The 27483-nt window shown below is 34.4% G+C and overlaps 3 protein-coding genes and 2 non-coding genes across 9 annotated transcripts; 2 read left to right on the top strand and 3 right to left on the bottom strand.

Annotated features, from left to right (window-relative positions):
• The first annotated feature begins 5688 nt into the window (after window positions 1–5688).
• LOC148550184 (U1 spliceosomal RNA) lies at window positions 5689–5849 on the top strand. Its single transcript, XR_015895302.1, has one exon. It is a non-coding gene; the product is annotated as a U1 spliceosomal RNA (small nuclear RNA).
• Window positions 5850–6820: 971 nt separating this feature from the next.
• On the top strand, window positions 6821–6981 carry LOC148550185 (U1 spliceosomal RNA). The gene has a single exon (XR_015894723.1). It is a non-coding gene; the product is annotated as a U1 spliceosomal RNA (small nuclear RNA).
• Window positions 6982–8350: 1369 nt separating this feature from the next.
• PDS1 (4-hydroxyphenylpyruvate dioxygenase) lies at window positions 8351–10414 on the bottom strand. The gene is made up of 2 exons (XM_021107044.2): window positions 8969–10414; window positions 8351–8720 (listed from the first exon to the last, which is right to left on the bottom strand). Exons 1-2 carry the CDS (start codon window positions 10309–10311, stop codon window positions 8549–8551), a joined length of 1515 nt encoding a protein of 504 aa, XP_020962703.2. The 5' UTR covers window positions 10312–10414; the 3' UTR covers window positions 8351–8548.
• A 2051-nt stretch (window positions 10415–12465) lies between these two features.
• Window positions 12466–21648, bottom strand: LOC107608774 (anaphase-promoting complex subunit). 5 transcript variants are annotated; one of them, XM_021107050.2, is made up of 22 exons: window positions 21312–21648; window positions 20483–20572; window positions 19184–19712; window positions 18876–19038; window positions 18643–18764; window positions 17959–18208; window positions 17558–17735; window positions 17376–17454; window positions 17192–17277; window positions 16442–16568; window positions 16277–16309; window positions 15808–16056; window positions 15546–15623; window positions 15184–15446; window positions 14941–15000; window positions 14766–14833; window positions 14374–14479; window positions 14145–14286; window positions 13827–13925; window positions 13157–13421; window positions 12958–13025; window positions 12466–12869 (listed from the first exon to the last, which is right to left on the bottom strand). In XM_021107050.2, the coding sequence occupies exons 3-22, from the start codon at window positions 19352–19354 to the stop codon at window positions 12708–12710; spliced, it is 2769 nt and encodes a 922-aa protein (XP_020962709.1). In that variant the 5' UTR covers window positions 19355–19712; window positions 20483–20572; window positions 21312–21648; the 3' UTR covers window positions 12466–12707. The 5 variants fall into 5 exon arrangements, with proteins under 5 accessions (XP_020962709.1, XP_020962705.1, XP_020962706.1 ...); XM_021107046.2 differs by having other exon boundaries at window positions 19184–19722; window positions 20483–20597; window positions 21312–21608; XM_021107047.2 differs by having other exon boundaries at window positions 19184–19722; window positions 21312–21600.
• Window positions 21649–22642: 994 nt separating this feature from the next.
• LOC148550186 (SKP1-like protein 1A) lies at window positions 22643–26835 on the bottom strand. The gene is made up of 6 exons (XM_088493282.1): window positions 25640–26835; window positions 24804–25451; window positions 24241–24420; window positions 23876–23910; window positions 23312–23553; window positions 22643–23116 (listed from the first exon to the last, which is right to left on the bottom strand). Exons 2-3 carry the CDS (start codon window positions 25350–25352, stop codon window positions 24265–24267), a joined length of 705 nt encoding a protein of 234 aa, XP_088349408.1. The 5' UTR covers window positions 25353–25451; window positions 25640–26835; the 3' UTR covers window positions 22643–23116; window positions 23312–23553; window positions 23876–23910; window positions 24241–24264.
• Between the last annotated feature and the right edge of the window lie 648 nt (window positions 26836–27483).

Raw genomic sequence — 27483 nt, forward strand, 5'->3', positions numbered from 1 at the left:
GCATTAGTCTAAAGTCTTATGCATTTTAAACATAAAACATTAACTTATAGTCTTATATATAATGACTAATAACACAAAATATTAAGGTTTACAATACTTAAATTTCACATAATAATAGCCATCATCCATCACTAATAACACAAAATATTAATTGTGTATGATGACCGGGCCACCGGGCCGATTTCGGGTGACCCGAGCTATGACCCGGACCCGACCCGAAATAATGACCGGGTCTACTTTTGAGACCCATACCCGACGCTAGACCCGATGAAATCACATCAAATTAGCCCCTAAAGTACTCGGGACCGGGCCGGGCCGGGCCATGCACACCCCTAGGTGCAACAATTTTAGTTTACATTATTAGTTAATATTTTTAGTCAACAATTTAATAGTTTTAGACTTTTAGTCTAATAAATCAATATCATATTTTTATCTGATATTTTTAAATAATATTAATTAATTATCGATTGAAAATAATAAATTATATTAATTATGTAACCTTCTTCTTCATTTATTATACGAGAGCAACCAATATAATAGATATCTAACCTTTAAAGGTTGACTATGATTCTGAATAATAATGTTACATCAAAGTATCAAACTAAAGAATATACTTACACACATGAGAAGAGGTTTATATTATTATTTAATAAATTTAATTTTTAGATTAATAAAAATAATTAATTTTTAAATTTATTACTTAAAAATTTATCTAAATACATAAATAATAATCATATAATATTTTTTATATTGTCAGTATATTAAAATTAAACTCATTTTTAATAATACAAAATAAACATATCTAATATGTTTTATCCTAACATTGTCAATATAGAGAATTAATTTCAAGTTAGTTAATATTAGATAACTTTAGTATTTAGAATTATAATTTAAAATTAAAAATAAAAATTGTAGATGACCTAAAAATAAGAAAGATTGAATCTAGAACATCTTTTTAAATTTTGAAATTTATAAAAATATGAGATAATGATTCTACAGTATCTATAATAGTGATTATGTAGGAGACAAAATAATTTTATTTTTTAATGAATAGAATAAAACAGAACAGAGAGAAGTTTACCCCACCATGTATTTTAGTTTGATGTTTTTATACAATGAAATCTACATCTAGTCTCTACCACAACAATGATAGAATTTTTACTATGTTTTTTAAAGACTACAAACACCAATTTTCTATAATTATTTTTAATCCTATCAAGTAACTCAGAAAACTTCAAACTAAGCTTGTTTCGACTAAGTTCTCTAGCTTAAACTCTCAACACTATGTGCTCACCCAATTTAATAAGAAAAATCTTTTAACATCATGATACAAAACAGAAAATATATTAAGATATATTGACATATTTAATGACGACTTTTTTTTCAAGTTCAATTCTCTTTGTCTTTTTTTTTCATATGATATTTTTAAATGCCTCATTTAATTCTTGTACCATGAGAAATAAAAAAAGATAAATTCAGAAAAAAGAAATTCAATGTAACAATATGAAAGAGAAGACAAAGGTAACTTAAAAATTAGGGCAATTTACGCATCTAAATTCTTTGACCCTCAATATTACGCAAATACATTATTTCCAAATTTAATACGCAAATGCATTGTTTCACTATTTTATGTAAATCGCTACTGACAGTAGCGGTTTACAAGTGTGCATAAACCGCTACAACCAGCCGCGGTTTATGTGTGTGAGTGTGTGAGTGTAAACCGCTGCTGCCAGCAGCGGTTTACGTGCGTGTGTATGTGAGTGTAAACCGCTATTGGCAGTAGCGGTTTACGTGCATGTGTGTGTGAGTGTAAACCGCTACTGCCAGTAGCGGTTTACGTGTATGTGTGTGTATACTATTTAAATAATATTATAAATAAAAAATTTAATTTATCATTTCACAATATAATTTAAAAAATATAAATATGCATGTAATAAATTTTTTATTTGTATTTATTATTAAAATGAGATTAAATAGCAAATCAAAGAGTGAGTACTCACAGAGTACTAAAATATATAAAATAAGACTAAATTTTTTTTTATCTTCATCCCTTCTAAAACTCATGAATGATAAAATAATTTATTTTTAGTAAAAAATTCACTAAAACATACACTTTTTTTTTAAATTACTCCATTTTTTATCCATATAAATCATATGATTGCAAAAAAATATATACTTTGTTTTCTTTCTCTCAATTTTTTTGTAACTTAATTTAGCGGTTTCTGTGTTCCTCTAGCGGTTTACGTTGATTAGAAAAAATGTTTGTTTATGCTAAATTAAGTTAAAAAAATTGAGAGAAAGAAAACGGAGTATATATTTTTTGCAATCATATGATTTATATGGATAAAAAATGAAGTAATTTTTAAAGAAAAAGTATATGCTTTAGTGAATTTTTTACTAAAAATAAATTATTTTATCATTCATGAGTTTTAGAAGGGATGAAGATAAAAAAAATTTAGTCTTAGTTTATATATTTTAGTACTCTGTGAGTACTCACTCTTTGATTTGCTATTTAATCTCATTTTAATAATAAATACAAATAAAAAATTATTACATGCATATTTATATTTTTTATTTTATTAATCAAAATTATGATGCTATCACTATTATTTATCTAATTAATCAACTGTAAAATACAAATAATTTTTATTTTTTGGTATAAGACAACAAAGTTGCACAAATAAAAAAAATCATTTAGCTAGAACCTCAAATGCAAATCAGCAGCAAAGAACACAACCCATTTTCCAAACTCTCCAATCTCTTTTGTATGGTTGATATAAATAAAAGAGAATGAAGTGATTTTTAAAGAGTAAAATATATAATTTAATAAACTTTTGGCTAAAAATAAATTATTTTATTATTTATAAATTTTAAAAGAGATGAGAATAAAAAAAATTAGTCTTGCTTTATATAATTCAATACTTTGAAGACTGTATTTTTTTATTTGTAATTTGGTCTCACTTCTAATAATAAATACAAATAAAAAATTTATTACATGCATATTTATATTTTTTAAATTATATTGTGAAATGATAAATTAAATTTTTTATTTATAATATTATTTAAATAGTATACGCACATACACGTAAACCGCTACTGGCAATAGCGGTTTACACTCACACACACATGCACGTAAACCGCTACTGCCAGTAGCGGTTTACACTCACATACACACACGTACAGCAGCGGTTTACACTCACACACTCACACACATAAACCGCAGCTGGTTGTAGCGATTTATGCACACTTGTAAACCGCTACTGCCAGTAGCGGTTTACATAAAATAGTGAAACAATGCATTTGCGTATTAAATTTGGAAACAACGTATTTGCGTAATATTGGGGTCAAACAATTTAGATGCGTAAATTACCCAAAAAATTATGAAAAATTCTTAATTTCAATTCTCACTCCTTGGCTTTAACTTTCGGCGGATTACTCCCTCTTGTAATTTCAATTCTAAATACTTGTAAGATCAGCATTCTTAATTTTAAATTTTGGTTCCAAATTCCATCCTTTATCCTTCATTTTAATTTGAAAAAAGATAATTTTTTTTTTATCGTTTTTCGAATTGTTACAATAGCTCAAAGTAGCTTTAGAGGCTATTTGTTTACACATTTTAGTCATCATAGTTGCAACACTCTTTTGCTAAACCAGATTAACACTTTGATTTTGTCTTTTGACTCCATTATTTAACGTTTTTCTTCCATGTTTATTGATGAAAGATTTTGATTTCAACAAAAAGTGAACCACTTTTTCTTTGATTTGTTTTACCCGAAATAGTAAAGCTTCAGTAACAGCAGCAAAGATTCTCAAAGCTTTGTCCACATGCTAAACCAAAACTTAGTTGTTGAAAAGACTTATCTGCATTAACAATCTCGCTACCTTAACAACAGCATTTCTGCCAACTTCTGCGAATTCTTATTTATAAATATGTTTAATAGAAATATTTTTGTAGATGTGTCTAATAAAAATGTCTTTTTTATGGTTGTGTTTAATAGAAGTGTCTTTATAGATATATTTTCTGGATATGTTTCTTTATTTATGTGTTTAAAATATAATAATTAATTATTGTTGACAATAAATTGACAGATAATATATTGGTACCCTATACTTTTCTTTGCATTAATAGTCTATATTTCAGTCTTAATTTTTTTGTCTAACTATCAATAGCATAGGCAAGATATTTTTTTTATTAGTTTGCTCAACCAAAAATTAATTTGGGCCAACACTACGAGCATACATATCAAACAATTCTTTTGGACTTTCAAACTCAATCAAATGATCTTGACCCAAAAAAAAAAAAAAAACTCAATCAAATGATGTTTGTTATCATAAAAAATAAGATTTATTATTTTTTAAATTCGATAAAAAGGTTTACGATTTAGAATTTAAAATTAATATAAACAAAATAATTTAAAAAATTGGCTAAAATATATATATATATATATATATATATATATATATATATATATATATATATATATTTGTCGATATCATCTCAAGAATGATAATGCACTCTAATTTGATAAAATTTGGTTATAGAGCAAATAAAATAGCCTTTCCCTTGTCCGATTACACATCAAATGAGCAAATACTACTTTATTAACATCATCTGCTTCATTAATCTACCATGTAACTTAGAAAACTGAGTGTAGAACAATCTTGTACAACTAACTCCTTAATGCTGTAATTGCTGCCCTGATTTTTTTTATATGTTCATGAAGCTCCTAACAAACCAATCCACTATCACTAATAAGTAATAACCAAGAATACTTCTATCAAATGCATTGATACTTTTGGTGTTTATATATGGCCATGATAAATGTTGGCAATCACGAGTTTGAAGCTTTTAGAATCATATGAAATCTTGAGCAAGCGTTGTGGATACCCTAACTCCTTCACCGATTGGTCTAGCAACTCAACAATCCTTGGATGGTGGATCAATTTGATGGGCACCAAAATCTTCTCAAATGCTCCATCTTTTCCCACTAACACTGGCACACAATCCCTGCAAAGTTTTCCTCCCATTATTTTCATTTAATTTATATGCAATTCATTTTCACAAACCTAAAGATTTGTGCATTACATATATATATATATATATATATATATATATATATATATATATATATATATATATATATATATATATATATATATATATATATATATACAAATATACAAGTGATAATTTGTTAAGTGTTTTTTCATGTTAGTTGAATGGTATATATGTAAAGCAAGAAACAAAAACAAGTCGTTTTAAATTTGAAGCATATGCAGATAATATATATATGCTGTTATGGAATTAGATGCATGAGGGCACGCCACTACAAAGACAGCATAAACGCAATTAAATTCATTTCGTACTCATGAAGATGGAATGGAAATCCATATCAAGCAAACTCTTGCTCTCTTGTCATATATATCACAGACTTTATTAGGAATGCCAGATCATACATTGTGGTCTCTATATAATCTCATGTTCATGGTCCTTCTACTTTATTATCACAAAAGAATTCGTTCAAGTTAATTGTGAGAAACTTATCGTGTTTTGTAATACATGGTGGAACAGAGTACATAGTTGGAGAAATTGTTATTGGGTTATAGCAAGAGTCCCACATCGAGGAGGTGAAATGAGGGAGTATGGAAGGTGGAGTTATAAAAGAGAAGTGTGTGGAATTGAGAAACATACTTACCTGGACGGGGTCAATGGGTGATCAAGAAGGCCTATGGCCTAGGCTGGTGACTTCCATTGCACTTGGGAAGGGTGTCAGCCTAAGGTCTACCCAAGTGGTGGAGCCTACGTCATAATTTGTAGTAGTGGGGGCCTGCGTTCGCGCGGCCCCTATCCAATTCTAGTTCAAAAATAAACCTGAGCCCATCTTCCTTGATGGGCCTTTACAAAGTATGTTTTACACTTTTTAGTTAGTACGCCATAATTCCGATCGTGGTCCTAGGTTTTAATAATAATTATCATTATATTATTTATAATGGATTTGAACAGGTCAAAATTATCCAATTGTAACATTTGGATGATGGTGACATTTCAGTCCTAAACTTATTGGTTTTATAAGGTGGTAGAGGGTTTGAATAAACCACTAGAGGCTAAAAGGATTTAAATGAAAAAACATAAAACATGAAAGGGAGTTGCGGTTTATTCACATCCATTATTTCATTCCATGTAACTTTGGAAACTGAATTATAAAAATAGATGATGATTATTTCCAACAACATAAGTACATAACACTACAGAGTAATAGTAATAATAATAAGCTTATTTTCTTTCTTCAATTTCTCATGATAATAATGAACCTCCTTTTTTTGTACAATCTTTATATAGATGGCCATATGAATATTTAGCTGACTTTATATATTTTTGTTGGATTTATATTTTGAAAATATAGGAAACAAATAATCTTAATTACGAAAACAAAATAAAGTCAACCAATAAACTCTAATTTGATAAAAAGAGATATAAAATAAAGTAGGATGTATCATGATGTTATAACAACTTTTCTTTATCCATTAAATTTTTTGTTACGATATCAAATTTATTAAATTAAACTCAGTTTACATTGGCGGTGTTTGTGATTCAGTTTAATTTGATTTTGAATAAAAACTCTATATATTGACGATATTAAGTTTTCATTACTGAAGAATTAGTTCAAGTTAATTGTGAGAAACTTAATGTGTTTTGTAATCCATGGTAGAACAGAGCACTTAATTGCTATTGGGTTATGCAAGAGTCCCACATCGGAGAGGAGAACGAGGGAGTATGGAAGGTTGAGTTATAAAACAGAAGTGTGTGGAATTGAGCAACATACTTACCTGGATGGGGTCAATGGGTGATCAAGAAGGCCCATGGCCTAGGCTGGTGACTTTCATTGCACTTGGAAAGGGTGCCAGCTTAAGGTCTACCCAAGTGGTGGAGCCTACATCATAATTTGTGGCAGTGGGGGCCTGCGTTCGCGCGGCCCCTATCCAATTCCAGTTCAAAACTATTTGTTAGGCCATTTTTGTTGGGCCTTACAATGAGCGTTTGGTTTTTCTAATTTGAACTTATAATTATCCCATCCCAATATAGTATGTAAAACTACTAGTGGGCCTAAATCGTTTGATTAATTTTTGTTGTTTTTATCTTGATTCAGGGTTTACAATTTACATTCTCAACCTTACTTCTCTGTCCAAACTTTCTCAACCTTACTTGTATGTAATAGTTTTTCATTTATATTGTTAGTTCCATCAGAAAAATACCAATTTAGTCCAAGCCTTACAATTGTACGTTAAATAAGTGTTAAAGCTTTAATAGTAGGTTTTAATAATAATTATAAATTTTTATAATGGATTTGAAAATAAGGTATTGCAAAAGCCTGAAATATAAAATACACAAAAGGGATATAAATATATGGTGATAAATTATTGTATGTGTGGGCGACTGGCGTAATATCTAGTCTTCCCAATTTGCACCTGTGTTTGTTAAAATTATCTTTGAGCAATTGTTTTTGAAAAATACATTAATAAAACATTTGGAAATCTGTATAACAAATCCGTTGTCGTCCAGCGGTTAGGATATCTGGCTTTCACCCAGGAGACCCGGGTAGCACTTTTGTTAGGATTTTGATAAGATTCAAAAAAAAAAAAGTTAGACTACATAATATTTTATTTTTAACGCAGTTATAAAATCTTCACAGATTATCATGAAGTTACACACATTTAGCAAACACTATTTATTTGTTTTTTTTTCCGATATGAAACTTTTTTCTCTTGTTCACTTGACGAATGGACAAATCATTCATACAGATGGCAAGGTGACAGCATGTATATGCATCGCATGGCAAATACTTATCTGTTAGTAACACAAAACAGTAACATACCAATCTTTGATATTTCTGTTTTACGGTAACATGCAAGGGAATCCTAGCTCTCTGCACTAATTTGGCATCACCAAAAGGGAGTGGATTCTCAGTGAAAAAAAAAATGAATATTATACGGTGTTTAATCTAACCATCCATTACTCTTTCTCTCTTATTTATTTCTTGTCCCACTTATAGAATCAAAGATGAAAGATCACACTGGATTCTGTTAACTGTTAAAAAAACTGAAGAGGATCTATTTTCAAATATCAACAAGGTTTTATTAAATAACAAGCACTGCTAACTGCCAAGTAAAACAGGCTGCTACTGTAAAGTTGAGTGTTGAAACCAAATGCTACCCTATGTCATCATCAAATTCCCATTTTATCATCTCACTTTTCAACAATTGAAAGCTAAAAGATATTAACATTCAAGCAAGTTAAGATTTTAACATCACTTGTAAGGGCAATAGTCCTGAAGAGAATATATTTTGACCATTTTAGTACCAAAGATTATTTTATCATTCATGCACAACTATATGGTAAATAATACAAGAAGAAAGGAGCATTGCCCAAGTGACTGTGTAATTGTGTTGCTTTATCTATGAGCTTTTGATTATTGGATCTAAATAACATAGCTTATTCAGTCACTGGTAGTTCTCATTTTTCAGGGAAATTGCAAGGGACCGAATCCCATTATGCAGTTCTTCTACTTTCCAAAGTCTTCTCATATTCTTCAATGGATTTAAAAAGCTCAGAGAAGTTGCCTTTTCCAAAACCCCCACATCCACCTTTTTGGTACACCTTTCCTTCTTCATCCTTGAGCATGCATCCAATTCTCTGAATTATCTCTATAAAAATGGTTGGCCTGCAAATTTAACACAAACAAGAACCAATCATCATTCATAGCATAAATAAGAACAATATCTCAAAATGATTATAGTTGGTCAACTACTATATAGTCCTAGATTCAAACATAATTTTCATTTGAAGTTGATAGTTGAGAATTGTGAGATCATTTGACTTGACTAAATTATAGACTATGAACTTCAGGCGAAGACTGCAACTAAAATGCGCCGCCGCAATTGCAATTATGATTCAATGAAATTCACTGACCTATCACCAACAGGTTTGGTGAAAATCTGAAGCAGAGTGCCCTGATCGTCCCTATCAACAAGAATTCCAAGCTCCTCACACTCCTTAATCTGTTCATCACTCAGCACATCACCGGCACGCTTCTTCAAGTTCCGGTAATACGTTGGCGGCGGAGACGGCATGAACTGAAAACCGCCGATGGTGCTTCTCTTCCTCATCTCCCTCAGAGTCCTGAATATGTCTTCGGAGACCAACGCCAAGTGCTGCAACCCTGCACCTTCGTTGTGCTCCAGGTACGTCTCAATCTGGCTCTTCCTCTTTGTTCCGTACACCGGTTCGTTCAACGGAAGAAGAACCATCTCATCGTTGCTCGCAAGAACCACCGAGTTCAGCCCTGACTCACTCGTTCCAACGTCCTCCGCCGTGAACTCAGCGAACTCGTGGAATCCGGTGAATTTCTTCAAGTAATTCACTGCCGGCGCCAGCTCCGGCACGTTCCCGACGGCGTGGTCGAGTCGCCGAATACCGTAATCTAGCTCCGGGAACGACGAATCAGCCTCCACGGCTTCGAATCCAGGGAGGAACCGTAAGGTAGGATTCAGGTTTGATTCTCGGGTCGGGGCGGAGTAGCTGATGTAGCGGAGAACGACGTCGCCGTAGAGATGAACCTCGGCGAATCCGACGCTGTTGTCGAGGAGAACCGCCGGAGATACAGGTTTCGCGCCGTTGGCGACGCTGGCGGAGAAGGCGGCGGAGGCGTCTTCCACCTCGATGGCGACGGCGCGGACGGCGAGGCCGTGTTTAGCTGCGAAGGAGTGGCAATCAGAGGCAGAGAAGGAGGGAAAGGAAGCGGAGGCACCATCGCCGGCGATTGAGGCGGAATAAGGAGCGGAGAAGAGGAAATTGAGGTCGCCGGAGCGGAGGAGGTAGGAGGCATGAACTGCGTTTCCGGTGGAGAGGTCGGATTTCGCTACGATCGGCATTCCGAGGCCCCAAGAGAAGCGGCTGGCGGTGTTGGTTGCATCGGTGCACCAGAACTCCACATGGTGGAACCGGATTACCTTGAAGCGGTCCGATTTCGGGTTGGTTCGGACGAAGTTTTTGAATCCAACCAGCTTAAAACCCAGTTCGGGGGAAGACGAGGGAGCGTTTTGTTGCGTTTGGGTAACCATGACTGTGTGGAGGGAATGTGATGGAAAGTGCTTCAAGTTGAAGGTGGTAATGGTGCTAATAAAGTGTGGGATTGAGGAGGGAAGGGTGACACGTGGAGGGTGTTGGTTGGTTGAGAGGATGGGAATTATGGGCGGGTTGTGTTGCGAGTTGCAATATGTTACGGCATGTGCATATGTATATGCTGTAGCCATAGGATGACAGGTCAGAGATTTGAGATGATGAGGACGAGGAAGAGAGTATGGAAGGACAGTGACTTGGAGTTGAGTTTGAATCTCTAGATGGATAAGATAATCATAATCATAGTCATAATCATATCATCAAATATTCAAATGTGGTTTTATTAGCTTGGCTAATTAGGCATCAGCTGCTCTTTTGGGTTCACTCAACTCAACCCCAGTCTATTATGGCTAAACTTGACAAGACTTGACTAGGTTATGCTTATGTCTAAATTCGAGTAACATTATTAATTTTAACATAAAATGACATTTTACTCTATGATTAGTCCGTAATCCTTTATCAAGTAAAGGTTATTTAATAAAAATAATTTAAATTCAAAATTTTTAATAATTATTCATTTATGTAAAATAATAGACAAAATTATTAACAGAAACACTAAAATCTACAAATAATTAAAACTTTTAGCGTACAATTAGTACATAAAAAGGTTGGTAGAAGAGATTAAAATGGATAAATTTGATCATTTAATACTCAAAACGGTTATCTCTCACGTTATCTCTCACTATCCATGTGGAGATAACCATTTTAATTCTCTTCCCACTATCCTATCAATCTTTTCAAACGGTTATTTTTATTTTTTAAATTTAAATCAATTTAATTGGATTATAATTTAATTAAAATTTTTTTAAAATGAATATGTTTGATCAATTTTAGTTTAAATTATGATCAATTGGATTGATTTAAATTTAAAAAATAAAAATAACCGTTTGCCAATTGTTAGGAGAGATCGATGGAAATAGTGGGAATAGAATTAAAACGGTTATCTCTCATTATCTCATCAACTTTTTTGAGTATTAATTGATCAAACATATCCATTTTAATCTCTTCTATCAACCTTTTTATGTACTAATTACATGCTAAAAGTTTAGATTATTGATATTATTAATATTTTTTTATTATTTTCAATTTTTTTATAAAAATTACATGTATCTCGCTTACGGTAGATATTTATCTCATATATACAAAATTATCTCGTTTCCAGTATAAACGAAATAAAAAAAAATATTTATTTTGATAAATATTTTTTAAATTATTTATTTCAGTAATTATTATAATTAATTTATTTATTAAAATAAAAAATCCCGTTGGAGACAGATTAGAAAATAGAACCACGTTGAAAAAGAAAATATGATTAGAAAATAGAAAGTGGCTCATCAATGTTTGAATGAAATTTGCTTTAATTACATGATTTATTAGATACTTTTAAACGTGATCGGCCACCTATTAGATAAAGAAAAAAAAATAAAAAAGAAAATTGTGCTACACCTATTAACCACCTATTGTCAATGTAGCAACATCGTCAAATACGCAACGTGGACACGAACCTGACGTAGGCTAATAGCATTCTTTTTTGTAATTATTTTAGACCACATAGTGAGCTTTTTTTTTCTTTTTCCGAAAAAATATTATTTCCTAAGGTAAATTTAAGATTTTTATGGAAAAAAAAACATCATTCAATGAAATTATTAAAAAGATGTACAATTACGTCAATATCTTTTTTTTTTTTTTTGTCATCCAAGCGAGGGCAAGTACAAGTTGGCCCCGTCGTGAGCTTCAAAATTTGCAACGTATGAGCAAAAGATAACGATTTGTTGCAAGCACATGTGATCACCGAAGAGTATGACCCCATCCCCCTCCCAATTCCCCACACCTCGATCCCACAAAAACAAAAAATATGAGCCACTTAAATAACAATAGAAAGCTTTCAAGTATACAAATACCAGTGTTTAAATAAATTTTAATCGTTAATTTTAATTATATATATTATATATATTTTTATAAATATAATTAAAATTAACAGTTAAAAATCACTAAAATAACCATGTATCGATACACTGGAAATTTTTCATTAATAATAATAATAATAACGACAATAAAAGATCCACCAATAAATGATGAAATCAAAATCAGTTAATATTCTTCATTAAGATAGTTGCCAATTGTATGATTTCAGTCACACTCCATCCAATCTTTTCTGCTAAAAGGTGACAAATATATGTATGTAGGACCTACCACATATTTTTGCCATTTATCAATCAGACCTATGGATTACTTTAACGTAGTTTTCCTAAGATATATAGAAAAAATTGAATAAGCAACCAAGTTCATTTCAAACACAACACGGCAGTTCTATATAATAATCATTACCATGTGATTTACCGAACCCACAAACCTCCAAAGGTTTAAATGCCATTCTACATCATGCCTACTTTCACCATCTCTCATCAGAATACCTCAACTGTAAACAAAATGACTAAACAACAACTGAATGATTGATAATTACAGAAGATAGAGACTATCAAGTTCAGCGTTGTATACAATTTAGTAGGCTATATAACTATATATATCTTCATAATACACTTACAAGAGGATCATCCTCATTTTTATTATTTTGGAGAGCCAATATATGTTTCTGGAATGAAGCTGCAGCCTCTTCCCTTTTCTCTAATTGTCCAAGTTTGTCGTATACCATGGCCATCAAATAGAAAGCTTCAGCTGCCAGTTCATGAAACTGTGGACCACACATGACGAAATGTAAGTATATAATGATAATACTGCCAGTACAATGCTAATACACAAGATTACATAAGTTTGCTTACCTCCAAAAGTTGGAGTTCATCAGATGCCTGTCTTAATGAATCTATCACAATCTCGTAATTGTCAAAGACTGAAAGAATATAAATCAGCTTTGGTATTAAAATGGTTACAAAAATCAAATATATTTAAGCTTATATGTAGAGTTACGAGCAAAGGCAAACTTGCATAGCATAGTCTATAAAAGGGTTTACAATCACATACCACAGAAGTTTGTATCGGATAGATAGCACTTTGCTTCAACAATATAAGCCCGTGAGCGGAGCTCCAAACCACCATGACCAAGAATCATTGGGAAGGCTCCATGGACAAGGTTCAAAGCCCTTGTTGCATGGCTTGATCCAAGAGAGAGCCACAACTCAGCTAGAGTAAGAGTAGCAGAGGCTTTTAGAAGATCCAAATTAAATGACTGGCAGAATGAAAGGCTTGCTAATGCATATGGAAGGCCTAGAACTGCGTTTCCGGATTTCTGATAAGGAAAAAAAATTGAAGGCTTTAAAGTAGAGAACAGACAGCAATAGGAATGCTGGCACAATATACTGTCAATCATTTAGGTTGTTTCAATATCTCACATAAAAAGTATACACAATAAAAAAAATATCATAAGCTAGTATACATTGAAGAATATAAAAGATATGCATCAATAATCACGACCCATGACAAATATTTACCTTAAATGAAACCATGGTGCTGTTTAATGCCTATATACAAACACAGACATCGTCTATGGATCTACCCAAGCATTTCCTTACTCGACTTTTCTTTTCTCCCCGATTCTACTGGCTTAGAATATTTTGCTCCATACATTTTTTGTTTTCTAAAAACTTTGAGAATACACAAACCAAAAGTGTGTCAAATAATATGACCACATTACCTTGTGAATTTCAGCAAGTAAAAGAAGAACTGAAGCATTCTCAACTTGCAGATTGTACTTGTAGCACATGCAGAAGAGGGAGTGTGCCACAGCAGCGGCCTGGAAGAATAATATGCCAAATATAAAAGGTGAAACGCAAAGTTAGGAGGAGAACAGTTCCCTTTAAACAGTGAGTTCTCTTTTAACACTAACACTAGCAGCAATCAGTACCTTTTTCTCCTTCCTGGATAAGAAGCTAAGGTCTAATTCAGCCAAATTAAAATATTTTGCTTAATTATTATTAGGAAATAGGAGCTGTAAAATAGCTGGGAAAAAAACCTCTCGGAATTGATTGGCTGCAAGTAATGTTCGAGCATGCCGAAGGCTTGCTTCTGTCTTCAGGTTCATATCTACACCGGTTACTGGTGATGCCAAAACACCCAGTTCATCGCATAGTTTCTGGGCTAACTTCAAGTGTCCACTGCATGATGCTCATGCCCAATTAAGTTATTAACAATTCATAAATGACAGCTGCTAACAGAATTTAAGGTTCTGAATGCACACTTACCGATGTAAAGCATGATCATGAAGTAGCTGCAACTTGAGTAGTAAGATTTGTGATTTTGAGACAGAGAGAAACTTCTCCTCTGCGATTTTAAGGGCGGAAAAGGCCTCTAAAAAGACAGAAAAATGAGAAGATGGATCAGTACAACAACAACAGTAAGGAGGGGAAAACAAAAAGCTAACTTAAGGTCATAAGTTCAAGCCGAAAAATAATATGTTTATCAGGTTATGTTGCCTACACTACAACACCCCCTTGGGTGTAATCCCTTCTCTGACACACTTACTCTGGCTGATGATATAGAAACTATTAGGGGGGAAAATAGAATGAAGCATGGAAGCGTACAAATATAAAACAAAAGGTGGAAATATTTTCAAATTTAATGCAACCATTCCAACCTTTGTATCCTTTGAAGACTGCTAAATGTTGAATGAGCTTTACATATGCTAACGCTGTATCTGAGGAACTGGGAACCAATACGAAGTCAACACAAGGAGGAAAAAAATTATTGGTAGGTAAACAGTCATCATTTTACTTAATAAACAACGGGGATACATTCAGCTTAGAAGCTACCTTGATGCATCAGCAAAGCAAGTTGCATGTACCAGTGCATTTATGCGAGCCAGCGGAGTGCTGATGAGAAATAGAAAAAATAAAATATGAAATGCAAGCCAGTAGGCTTTCAAGTTATTACAAAAATATGGAAATGATTAACTTTAATGCTCATGAAACTAGAATTATACTTTCCTGAAAAAGCACACAATAATAAACCATGAACTTAGCTCACATATACCTAGAAGACAGATATGAACTTACCTTCCGTATAACTCCCATGCAGTTGCCCGAAGTAGATAAGATGAACCCAATACTTGCATAACAGATCCTGGAATTGAGGTTGGTTGTGCACAGAATTGGGAAACATTAGAACTGCTGCCAGATCCATTTTCTGGGCATAGTAGTAAAGAACCTGTTGGCTTTGGTAAATTCCTAAGCCAAGCTGTACTGAAAGCACCATCAATTGTCATTGCAGAACTCTCATTGCAAAAATCACTGATGAGATGAGAGCTCAATCTGAGCTCCTGTCAGTCATAGAACAAGAAAATGCATTATGTGAAGATCTAATTCCTTTTGTTCAGTAATTTTCATCCACTTATAATAATTACAAAGATTTCTACTACCTTGCAAACATTAACAGGGCACGTACTGAGCTTCATGGAAGCTTTTGGACCAAAAGATAGCAAGGGCCTCTGGACATGCTGCAAGAATATACTACCATGATGTAAATAAATGAGATCATATATAATTTCATGTTTCAGTAACCACTATCAAGATGTTAAGACTTCAGAACAATTTAACTTTGTGGATCTTGAAGAAATGTAAATAGGAAAAAGTACTGGATGCAGAAAGAGAATGTTTAATGTAGTAAGAAAATCTCATTACCGTTAAATCAAACTTGGCCATTGCCAGATGGTTGGAAGCCACCAACCGTTTTAATTTCAGACTTTCTGCTCTCTTCAAAGAACCTCTCAAGAGAACAAACAATTGTTGTTGAACAGAGAGTGAAATACCTATGCTCGTAAAAAGTGAGTATGATGATCCTATCAACCTAGCTGTACTTGAGATTCCGTTCTCAAAAAGCAAGTTTGAGATAGCTGCTAAAGTGTATGCAAGACAGGTATCATTGCTTTGCTGCATAGATTAAAATTGTCAATCAACACAGCATAACACATAAGATACATTTTGGGTTAAATTACAACATCTGCTAATAACATTTATTTTGACATGAACCTATAGTAGCATGTAGTCAATAAGGCAAATTTGGCTGTCAACTTAAATTTTGTGCCAATTGTTAAATGCTACTATTTGGCAACATTGTTGAATAAGCAAAACTAAAGTTTAGATCTCTCACCTGCTGAGAAACACGAACTGCTTCTGTCAAAACCTAAACATGGTCAAGCAAAATAAGTACTGCAGTACCACACAAGTAGTAGAATAATTATATTGGCTTAATAATGAGCTGAAGACTAGAAAGGTAGGAATAAAAAACAAGTGGTGAAATGTTCATAAAGCACACCTCTAAAGCCAACTTTGGATGCCCAAAGTGGAAATGCATCATCCCCAAACATAACAAAGCAACTTCATATCTTCCAAAGCTATTACTACCAGCTGGAGGGACAAAATCAAGTCCTTCGGTCCCTGCACTTTTGTCCACCAAGTAACTGATAAGTGAGGTTGTGAAAGGATATGCTCTACAATTTTATTTGGCTATTAATTCACTCAAGACTTGGTAACACAAGAGGACGGGTGGAGAGAAACTGAGGTTATAGAAAAGTCAAATGCAAGCAAGTTGAAGATACTCTTCAGTAATAAACAACAACTTGAAAGGGATTACAATCAGTTTAGATGATTGAAGTTGCACTAGAAATCCATTAAGGATGAGATGGCGCATAGCAATTTCTTAGGTAAAGTGTACATATTATAATTGAATAATTGTCATGAAAATTGCTACACAATTCCTGTACAAGGTAAAGTCAACCTTTTGAGGAAGTATTACACAAACAAATAATGGTTTGACGATAAGTTACAACAACCGAGAAAAGTGATACTTCGCAACATAGTGCAACAAGGCCTCGTTTGTACCCAACATACTGAACATAGAATGATCTAAAGCTCTCATCCAACATGGACACCAGGCACAGTGATTATGCCTTTTTACCTCTATCACTTGCTTTAAAATAACTAGTCACCAAATGAGGAATTAACAATTCATTGTCCAATTTCAATATCAGTAGAGAGACTAGAAAAGAACCAACAGTTCAACTACCTGTAATCGAAGTAGCAATGAAGATTCTCCAAAGCAGCAATATAATCATCATGAGAAAGACTATTCAAGTAGCTCAGAAAGTGAACCTAGATGGATGTAAAAATCAATATCAGCAAACTTAAAGAATAACCAAAAAAAAAAATGAAGCCCATAAATAATACAAAAAATAACCTCCTAAGCTTACTCGATGTAGTTCAGGTGCCAACTTCCGTAGTTGTCGTAGAACAATTTCAAACCCATTCAAAGAGACAGCACCTCCATTCCTACAACAAGAATAAAAAATGAAATTTACTATAGATGAAAGGCACTTCTACAATTCCATATTCAAATATATCAAGAGAAGTTCAAGGCCTACAAGATGCATACTTTTCAATTATATCCGCTTGCTCTTGTAAGTACCCTTGCACCTGCCAGTTTGTGCGCAGGAATACTGCACCACTAGGATCATCATCTCTTAGCATGTTACTTGAAGGATCTCCATAAGGACTAGCTACTCTAACTTTCTCACTCTGTTTAGATGCTGAATCAACCGGAACATCAATATCTGTGTTTGTAAATTTTGACCAAGCACAGTTAGATCACTATGTCAATAAACAGGTCCAAAAAAAGCATAAATTATAAAAAGTCCTTGTCTATAATATTCAGACGCCTTCGTGAACCAGGATGAGTTTATTTAATGTTCTGATTTTATGTTTTTATTTTCTATCTTTAATTAAAGGATAAACTATACAAAATAGCAAACAGAGAACAGCCAATCACAACCATACCATCAACTAAACTCAGAAGCGTATTTGGTACATGAAGATGGAATGGAATTCTTTCATTAGCCTCCTTTCTTGCTTCAATTTCTTCTGAAACCTTTTCATATACAAAATTCTCCAGGTCCATGTTCTCATATTCTGAATACGTCTCCAAATTACTACTAGAATCATCTAAACTAGGTGCTTCGTAAGGAGGACAATTTGAGAATTCTTCTTTACAGTATATCCCTATGTTTGTCAAGAGGTGGCACACACCCTGAACATTCAAATAAAGTTTCAAGGAGGATAAGATTTCATCTTAAAGAAAAACATTAAATATGCACTCATGAACTAAGCATATGTGTGATTGGGGGGGAATAGGGGTGAGTGAGTGAGAGAAAGCAAGAAGTTTATGTGGAAAAATATACTGAGAAGTATTAGTTTAAAGAAAAACAGTTATTGCTAAAGACTCAAAATTGCATGTTAAGTTCCCAATAGCAACTTTTTTCATGAAAAAAAGAAAATCAGGGGTGTCATGCTGATTTCACCACAAACTTCATTACATCACTGCATACTCATTCAAAGGTAAAGCACGTCTATGACGCCATGATGGTAGCGGCTAGTACTAGAAATAATGAATACAATGGAACATCAGAGAAAACAACTATCTAGCCATACTCTTCTTCCACCTTTTATTGTCATATGCCATACCTCAAATGATAACAAATTGAAAGCAAGCACACAGCGCCGAAGAAATATGCCCAGGTTACTGTTAAGGTCCAAAATAATTTGGTCATCTTCAATGGCACCCGAATCAGGACCCCCAAGTATTCCTGCACAATGTCATTTTTAGTATTAACAAATCTCGTTCAATCTAACAAATAACCGCCAACCAGCTGTGTAAATAAGATGAGGTCTACTAACATCAATACTGTTCAACCCACCTCGTATATCAATAAAAAAATTAAACAAATCATCAGGTGACGACAGAGACGACAGCCTAGTCATCAACTGATCAATAATCCAAGTCGACATCCAGTTTTGGCTCATCATTCTCAATTGATGGATGAGTTCATCCAATTTTGGTTCCAATATATCATCACACGACTGCATAGTCACCAACATTCTCAAACAATTAAAAAACCAATCACACAAATCAAACTTTTCCATAGACAAATATGACATAAAAATTCAAGTTATCCTTGATAAGAAATGAAGAAGCTAGGAATGGAAGTTAAATTCGAAAGGGAACCTTGGTGAGGGAGAGCAAGAACAATCCGAGGCGGTTGTGGTGGGCGACGGAGGAGAAAGGGAAAGGGAGGGAGATTTGAGCAGGGGGAGCGTAGATCTTGAGGAGAATGCAGACTGAAACCTTGTGGGGAGTGATGGCGAATGCACCTGGTTGTTTGAATATGCCACTCATTATGCTTGCTTTGTGTTTGTGAAAATGCTTAGCTCAAATTGAGTGTGTGGTGTGCAACAAAGCGAAGGTGAGTAAGATTGAAGCTCCGATGGCTGAGGGATGAAGAATGAGGATTTTGAATAGGGTTTGGTTCTGGCTTTTCTCTGTGCTTGGTTGCTGGTACTAGTTCCCACTCTCTCACCAGTTTTTTCAATTGCAAAATTCATAAGGGAAAAACCGCCAACACTGAAATTTACTCTCGGTCTCTCCCTTCCATTTCAATTCGAAGGATTTATAGAGAAGGTTCTGAGAACCGGACCCATCATCAAACCGCTTTAGTCACTGGTTCACTGGTCCAACCGGTCCAACCGTGGTTCAACTGAAGAAAACTGTTTTAGAATAAAATTTAAAATAAAATATAGATCAGCTCTTATCAACACAATAAAAAACAATCAATAAATCATCAACACAAAATTATAGAACATGTTTATTGCTATAATATAAAATTATAGAACATGTTTGTTTAATAGTTAATACATTGATAGCATTAAACATTTTCCAAGCATCCAATCAAATGTATTTTCAGATGATGGTGAAAATTCATAAATTGAGTCGTGTAAACCATCTTTAGAAAGATAGCACAGAGAAATTAAATCTTATAATATTAATTAATATCAAACAAAAAAATGCAGTACATATAATCACTGATAATCAGCACGACTTTGAAACATGCCATGCATTCACCTTTTTTCTTCATAGATATAAGTAACAATTACAAGGGATGGAAAACAAATAAACTGACCATGTCAGCAACATTGGCCCTAAAATTTGAAGCAAAGGCCTCTGGAATATATTGAGGAAGAATTACAATATACACAATTCCTACCATAAGCTTCTACAAGAGGAAAGTATTTGTATAAATTCAAAAACAGCCGCTCTCATCAACACAATCAAAAACACCAGCAGCACAACAAACAAAAATTCGAAAACAGCAGAGCCAGAAATTCAAAAACAGCACCATAGCAAAGCATTTCTTATCAATAATTTCAACAAAAACAAAACCCCTGTAATCTTATCCATGATTTCACTTTCAGAAATCACAACAGAGAATAAAAAGAAAAACGTATTGTTCTGAGCACTGCCACTAACCTTTGATAGGGGTTGAGCGCGACGGAGAGCAGGACGACGGCGAGCAGCATGAAGGCGGCGAGACAACGGCAAGATTGGTTAAACAGTTAACTAGTGTCAAGAAGTTCAAGATTGGCTACACAAAGTTACTTAGTTATTAGGTAGATATTTTTGGTTAGCTTACTAAGAAGTTCAAGATTGGTTAAACAAAGTTCTCTTTTTCAGTTTTTAAGCTCTGTCCATATTTTCTTCTTCTATCAATCACAGTCTAAACACAATTTCTTCTACATCAGCCTGAAATGTATTAAAAAATTATGATTTATGACACAAACAATATGTCTAATTACCTTAACTTAATCTTCCTTTTCCCATGGAATAAAGAATTCATGAAAATTAATCAGACTGTTATGAATCAACACAACAACAACAGCAACAGCAAAATATATATTTAAAAGAATTCATCAAGACAATCACAATCGAAGCACAATTAAATCACAAAATAGGAAAACACAACACAGCAAAACCAGAAGCACATCACTAATCATAATCAATAATCAAAAGACATTCAATAATCAATTATCACAAGACCTTCAATAATCAATAATCAGCAAAATAATCATTCAATAAAAAATAAAAAACACACAAAACAGCAACACAGCAAAACCAGAGCTCATTCAATAAAAAATCACAACACACAAAAACAGCAATACAGCAGAACCAGAGCTCATCAGTAATCAAATAATCATTCAATAAAAAATTAAAACACAAAACATTCAAATAATCAGCAATCAAATAATCATTGAACAGGGCATAAATAAAAAAGCGCAGAAGAAGTGAGCAGTGAGCTAACCTTCGAAGTTTGGGGTTCTGAGCAGAGTGCGTTGCTGCGACGGACGACGCCGACCACACGACGGCGAGCAGATGAAGACGACAGATGGGCCGAGCTCGCGGAAGGAGCGAGCAGGGGTTGGAGACTTCGAGAACAGGACGAAGAGAGAAGGGATGCGGGCGACGGACGGCGGCAGTAGCTCGACGGACGGGCGGCTGCCGTGGCTCGAAGAGGGGCTAGGGCTGGAGAAGGGGAGTGATTCAAATTTCAGAGTTCTGCTTTGAATGAGAGGGAGTGAGAAGTGAAGTGAAGTGAAGTGAGAGTGAGAGTGAGAGGCATGGCTTCATTCAAAGCTTCACACATTCAGTAAGCAAAAGTGCAAAACAACGCCGTTTCCTTCAAACTGGCCGGTTCCAGTCACGGCCGGGTCATCGGTTTTTTTACCGGTTTTTCAATTGACGGTTTCCGGATTTCGTATGCCTAACCGGACCGTTATTATTATCGGTTGAATCGGTCCGACCATTCAATCCGGTTTTTAGAACATACTTTAGCTGAAAAAAATAATTTCTATGGACTATTATTGTATGAAAAATAAATTTCCGGTATGAATAGAGAGATAGTTAAATTATATAGAGAAATAAATATAATATTTTATGATTTTTTTTGAAAAATACAATTGTATGTACTAATTAATTTCAACTTAAACTATCGTGTAAAGGATAATTCGTACTTCATATTTTATATGAAATTCTATAATCTATTGATGAATATCAATGATTTTCATTCAAAAGATGAATGTGTTATTCACTTATTCTTATATTATACGTTGATTATAGTATTAATTTTAAAACGCAATTAATATAATTATTTACACTGTTCTAACCAATGATAATTATATATTTTTATCAAGTTTTGTATTCTGTAATCCTGACCAAGTTGATTAGCACTATTTTACATCTTTGATACGGCTCTTACCTCTAGAGATAATTATTTAAGTAAAATAATTTTGATAATTTAAAAACACATATTAACCATTAAAATTATTTGTGTATAATACATGTTTAAATTTAACCATACTTCAATTCTAATTAATAATTTATGCTCTTGTTATTGACAATTAGTTCGACTTTATACTCTTACAATTTATTCATATCATTTTTAAGTCGTCTTACATGAAACCAATCATACTAGTAAAAGTAAAAGGAAGTTTTTCACTAAAGAGAATAGCGGGAGGCATGAGACAAAACTTATTAACGTGGATTATGCCTACTTGATGACCAAAAATAATAAATTCTGATAATTCTCTAACATTCTTCTATAATAGTATGCAACAATGGGAAGAGACCATTCAATAAAATTAAAATCACTTTGATTTATCTTACTGTAGTGTAATCTGTAAATGAGCATGAGGGGCAAAGCATCTACCATGAATGAGTAGCCCCATTCATCTTTAGAGGTAGTGAGCAACATCAATCAACTTAATGCCTTAGAAAATTAAACACTAGTAAGAAAATCTATATGGACCTCATCGTTTAAACTTCTAGAGTCTATGCTCCATTAACCACAAACCTTGATGAGGAAAGCATTATCCAAACAAGCTCATCATGCATTGCTATCAAGAAACGAATAAAATCTAACAAAGATACATCGGATGTTGAATAGTCAAGTAGTCCTTTAATGATAAAGGAAGAAGGGAGCCATTATTGGTGAGAACTGAAAAGGATTGTTGACCACACCGCCGTGGGGTGAAGCTTCGTTTGCACAGAATTTGCCAATGCATTTGTTGTCAACTCCAACAAGCTCGGAATGAAGAGATAGTCGGCAGCCTACAAAATATTTGAAACTCTTAAGAGCATGTAGACAGTCTTTTAGAAAATATGCACATCATAATTAATGTCAAGAACAAGAACTGAGTATGTATATGACATAGCGTTAATAAATTCACCTCTTTCAAATTGGAAAGAGTATTTCTGTTACGCTCCAAGAAGAAAGTGGCCCATCTCTTAAGAAAAATGACTCACCAGAAGTCGATGACTTGTGAAAGAATGTCTCTATCAACGGGCACCTCGACTTCATGCAAATCAGGATTAGAATCAATGCGGTCTTGCAAAAACAGGGATTCAGCAGTAGCAACACTCTTGTCCATCTTCAACTCAGGTCCATCGCAGCTTCTTAAGCAAATCCCAAGAAGAAATCCACGGCAATAGCCACCACTAATATAGCGGTTGCACTTATCATGCTTCATGAGCGAAGCCATAGAATTCTGCAACCAAACATAAGTTTTATGCTTCTAGCTCCAGTCACTCCATGAAGAATGAAAGAATGTCTCCTTGAAGAGGGAGGCATTCTTTTTATTCAATAAAATCACTATGGAAAAAAAAGGTCTTTTGCTTTAACTATCTATTTCATTTTCTGTATTATATTTGCTTTATATTTGAACAAAATACTAACTAATTCCCTTTTTTTTTCTAATACTAAACTGATTGACCTCCTATGCTCTAGCAGTCACCTTTGCTAATACGATCACAATACTCCTCACAATTATTGATGTCACTTTGAATGATTATGAAAGGGAAAGCACCTACCATTCACATCTTTAAAGGGAGTAGACACCAGACACCTATCAAATTCAAACCAGGTGAGCAACAACATTTTATTTTTGAAAGAAAGCATTATAGTCAGAAAAGAAATAACCAATACAAAAATCAACTAAGTTCAATCAAAATAATATACTTATATACATAATCGTTTACAGAGTAAGGCTACATTTACAACAACAAAATCTTATCCCACTAGATGGGATCGATAGTGCAATATCCAAATGGATGGATTCATCATCAATTGCTACTACAAACCTTCAAATAGAGAACAAACTGAAGTTTACCAAGAAAGTAAACATAAAAATGGGGAACGATCAAATCAAGTAGTCCTTTGATTAACAACAGCATACCAATTTCCTACTTGATGGCCAACCCTACTCTGTGAATTTAACAAAAAGGGATGAGAGCATTCGTGAAAATGATAGTTTCCCAGACAACACCGATGCCTTATCAAGGGGCCTCGTCACCAGATCTGTCACCTCCTCAGTTGTAAGCAGCAACAGGCTCGGGATTTCAAGAAAGTCAGCAGCCTAAACAACAACAGTGACAGCTTTGAGTTAATTTGCAAATTAACATGGAGGAGATCAAAAGATTAGAAAACTTTTGGAGCATGTACACTAACTAGTAAAGGAAATTTGCTCCTCTCAAAGACAAGTATTAAGCAGATGCTCAATCTAACAATGAGAACCACATATATCATGATACACACGTCATAATGGATAAAATTCAGAAACTTTCCTAAACCGAGCCCAAAATCTAGGGTGATTCAGATTAACTAAGTAAGTGACATATCATAAAACAAGCACTAGAGTCATGGGTCATCCAAAAGCATACCAAATAAAATTCGTGCTATGTTGCATATAATATGAAGAACAAGAAACAGATGGTACATGACAAGATCAAAGAAACCAACCTCGTACAATTCGGAGAGAATGTCTATGTTATTCTTCAGGAAATCTGTGACCCAGCACCGGAAATGATCCACAACCACAAGGCCCTCCTTGATCCGGCGGGAACCATATATCTTATGGAAATCCCATACCTTACAACAGAAGTCAATGACCGATGAGAGTACAGGGCTACCAATGCTCACAGGGATCTCAGTCCACCAATCACTGCACCTAACACAGCGTCTTAAAAACACAGATTCATCAACGGCAACACTCTTATCGATCTTCAAGACCTTTCCGTCTTGGCTTCTTAGGGAGACCTGGGCAAACTGCAGACGTTCGTCGCCCCAATAAAGAGAAAGGCAGACTTGACTGAAGTCAGGGGACTTCATGAGAGTCTTGAATTCATTGTGATGGTCCCTACCCAAATCCCCAATCTGAGTGAACCATATTCCGAAGTTTTCACAGGCAACCTTATCCAAGCCTCTAAATAACTTGATGTTATTCAATTCCTCCAGAATGGCTCTACCGCGTTTGTTGTTGCCGGCCATACCACAGAAATAGTGGAACATTTCGCTGGACAAATTGTCATTGAGGTGGCCACCATCCTTGCGCTTTTGCACCTTACTTATTGATTCAAGCAAGCTTGGGATCTGAAGATCTTGCGCAGCCTAGAGGATCCAAAGTAATAATGAAAAAGGGAAATCAAATGTATTAAGATTTAAGGGGAAACGATTTCTCATTGAAGGAATAAGCTAACAGCTGCAGCCTACACTACATGCTTCCACAGAGTCTAATTCAAAATCAAATTCTAACCGGCTAACTAACTAACGGCATCTAACAGAATGCGAAAGCTGACCTGATGCAAATCGGGGAGAACGTGGCTGTTCCGGTTGAAAAAGGCGGTGGACCAGCCCTCGTAGTGGGCGGAAGCTTTGTCGTGGGTCTACTGGAAATGGTGTTTCTTCTCCAAGAAGAGGATGACCTGAGAGAGGACATAGCTGGAGACATTAGGCACAGGGATGAGTCCATCGCCGTCAACCACCAAACTTTCTTCAATAGCATCAGCGTGGCCCTTCAAAACCCCAGATTCAGCAACAAGTCTGTTATCGAACGGAACAAGTTTTAGAGGCTTGCACGAGCTTTTTCTACCACTTTCGTACCAACGGTGGAGAGAGTAGCAGAGATTCAGGAATCCGTCATCATTCGCAAGAGTGTAAAAATGAGCTTTCGCAAGCACATAATCATTGTAGAACCTGGTTTACGGGGTAGACGAGAGAAAATGAACCAATCGCTAAAGGCTTGACAAACACTGACGCTGTAGAATCTCGATTGCTTCAGTTGCAAAAATCCGCTTATTAGTTCTTCCCGCAATACAGTTCCGTCGTTGCATGCATCACAGAAAAAGTCGAACAACACGGGATACATCAATCCAGGACACAAGAAAGAGAAATCAAAATGTTGTTTCTTAGGCACAGGGATCACTCCATCGCCGTCAACCACCAAACCTTCTTCCATAGCATCAGCGTGGCCCTTCAAAACCCGGCTTTGTTTACCACTTTTGTACCAACTGTAGAGAGTCCAGCAGAGATCCTTGAATTCATCGTCCTTCGCAAGAGTGTAAAAATGATCTTTCGCAAGCTTATAATCATCGTAGAGCAGACGATACTCGTCCACGTCAAGAGAGAACGCAAAAAAACCTGGTTTACTGGGTAGACGATAGAAAATGAACCAATCGCTAAAGGCTTCACAAGCATTCACGCTGTAGAATCCCGATTGCCTGAGTAGCAAAATTTCGCTAATTAGTTCTTCCCGTAATACAGTTCCGCTGTTGCTTACGTCACAGAAAAAGTCGAAGCACAAGGACAACCGCCCGGAAGACAAAGGAGAACGCTCCATGAATAAGATAAAGTGGAGAAGGAAGAGGAAAAGCCGGAACTGAACCCCTCACTGCCTCTTCAAATTTGGTTTCTGACTGCCTGGTTTACGGGCTTTCTTATTCTACATGGAAAAGGGGCCAGTCCCCACGGTCTGCTGTACTCGAATGTCAAATTCGAACTGCTATTTTTATATTTTTCCTTTTATAAATGATCCCACTTTAGTGACTTCTGTTAGCACCAAGATTGTTTCTAGTTTGTTTTGGAAAATGTTGAATATAAATAGTGATAAATTATGAAATTACCTTATAAACTTATTAAATATATTGCAAAACATTAATATCTTAGCTCAATATCCATCTAAGTAGTCACCAAAAAAAAAAAATATCCATCTAAGTGGAATGAGGGGATGATGTGTATTTATTTCATGACCTATATCTCTCCTAATAGATTATATAAATGGTGTTATTTTTAAAGAAATAGTATGTTAAAAGTTAAACTTTAAACATTTTAGTCTTAAAAAATTTTATTCAAAACCGCAGTTTATATAAAAAAAAAAAAAATAGGACACCGCTATAATTTGATTCAATTTAGAAGATAGTCTAAAATGTCACTTTCCAACTTAGATTATTCGAAATCTGAAATTCAGTGGCAAATATGATCTAAAGAATTTCCTAGACATTTATTATCTGCTGGAATAAGCGTGTTCTTGCATCATAGTTGAAGAGCTGTCATTCTCTTCCCTTTATAAATTCTCTCCATATATAAAGCTAACTTCAAAAGATTTCTTGCTAACGCAAGAATAAACTTTGTAGAAAATCTTTGG

Source organism: Arachis ipaensis, chromosome B7 (assembly GCF_059453495.1).
Source record: "Arachis ipaensis isolate K30076 ecotype BB chromosome B7, ASM5945349v1, whole genome shotgun sequence".
Lineage (NCBI taxonomy): Eukaryota > Viridiplantae > Streptophyta > Magnoliopsida > Fabales > Fabaceae > Arachis > Arachis ipaensis.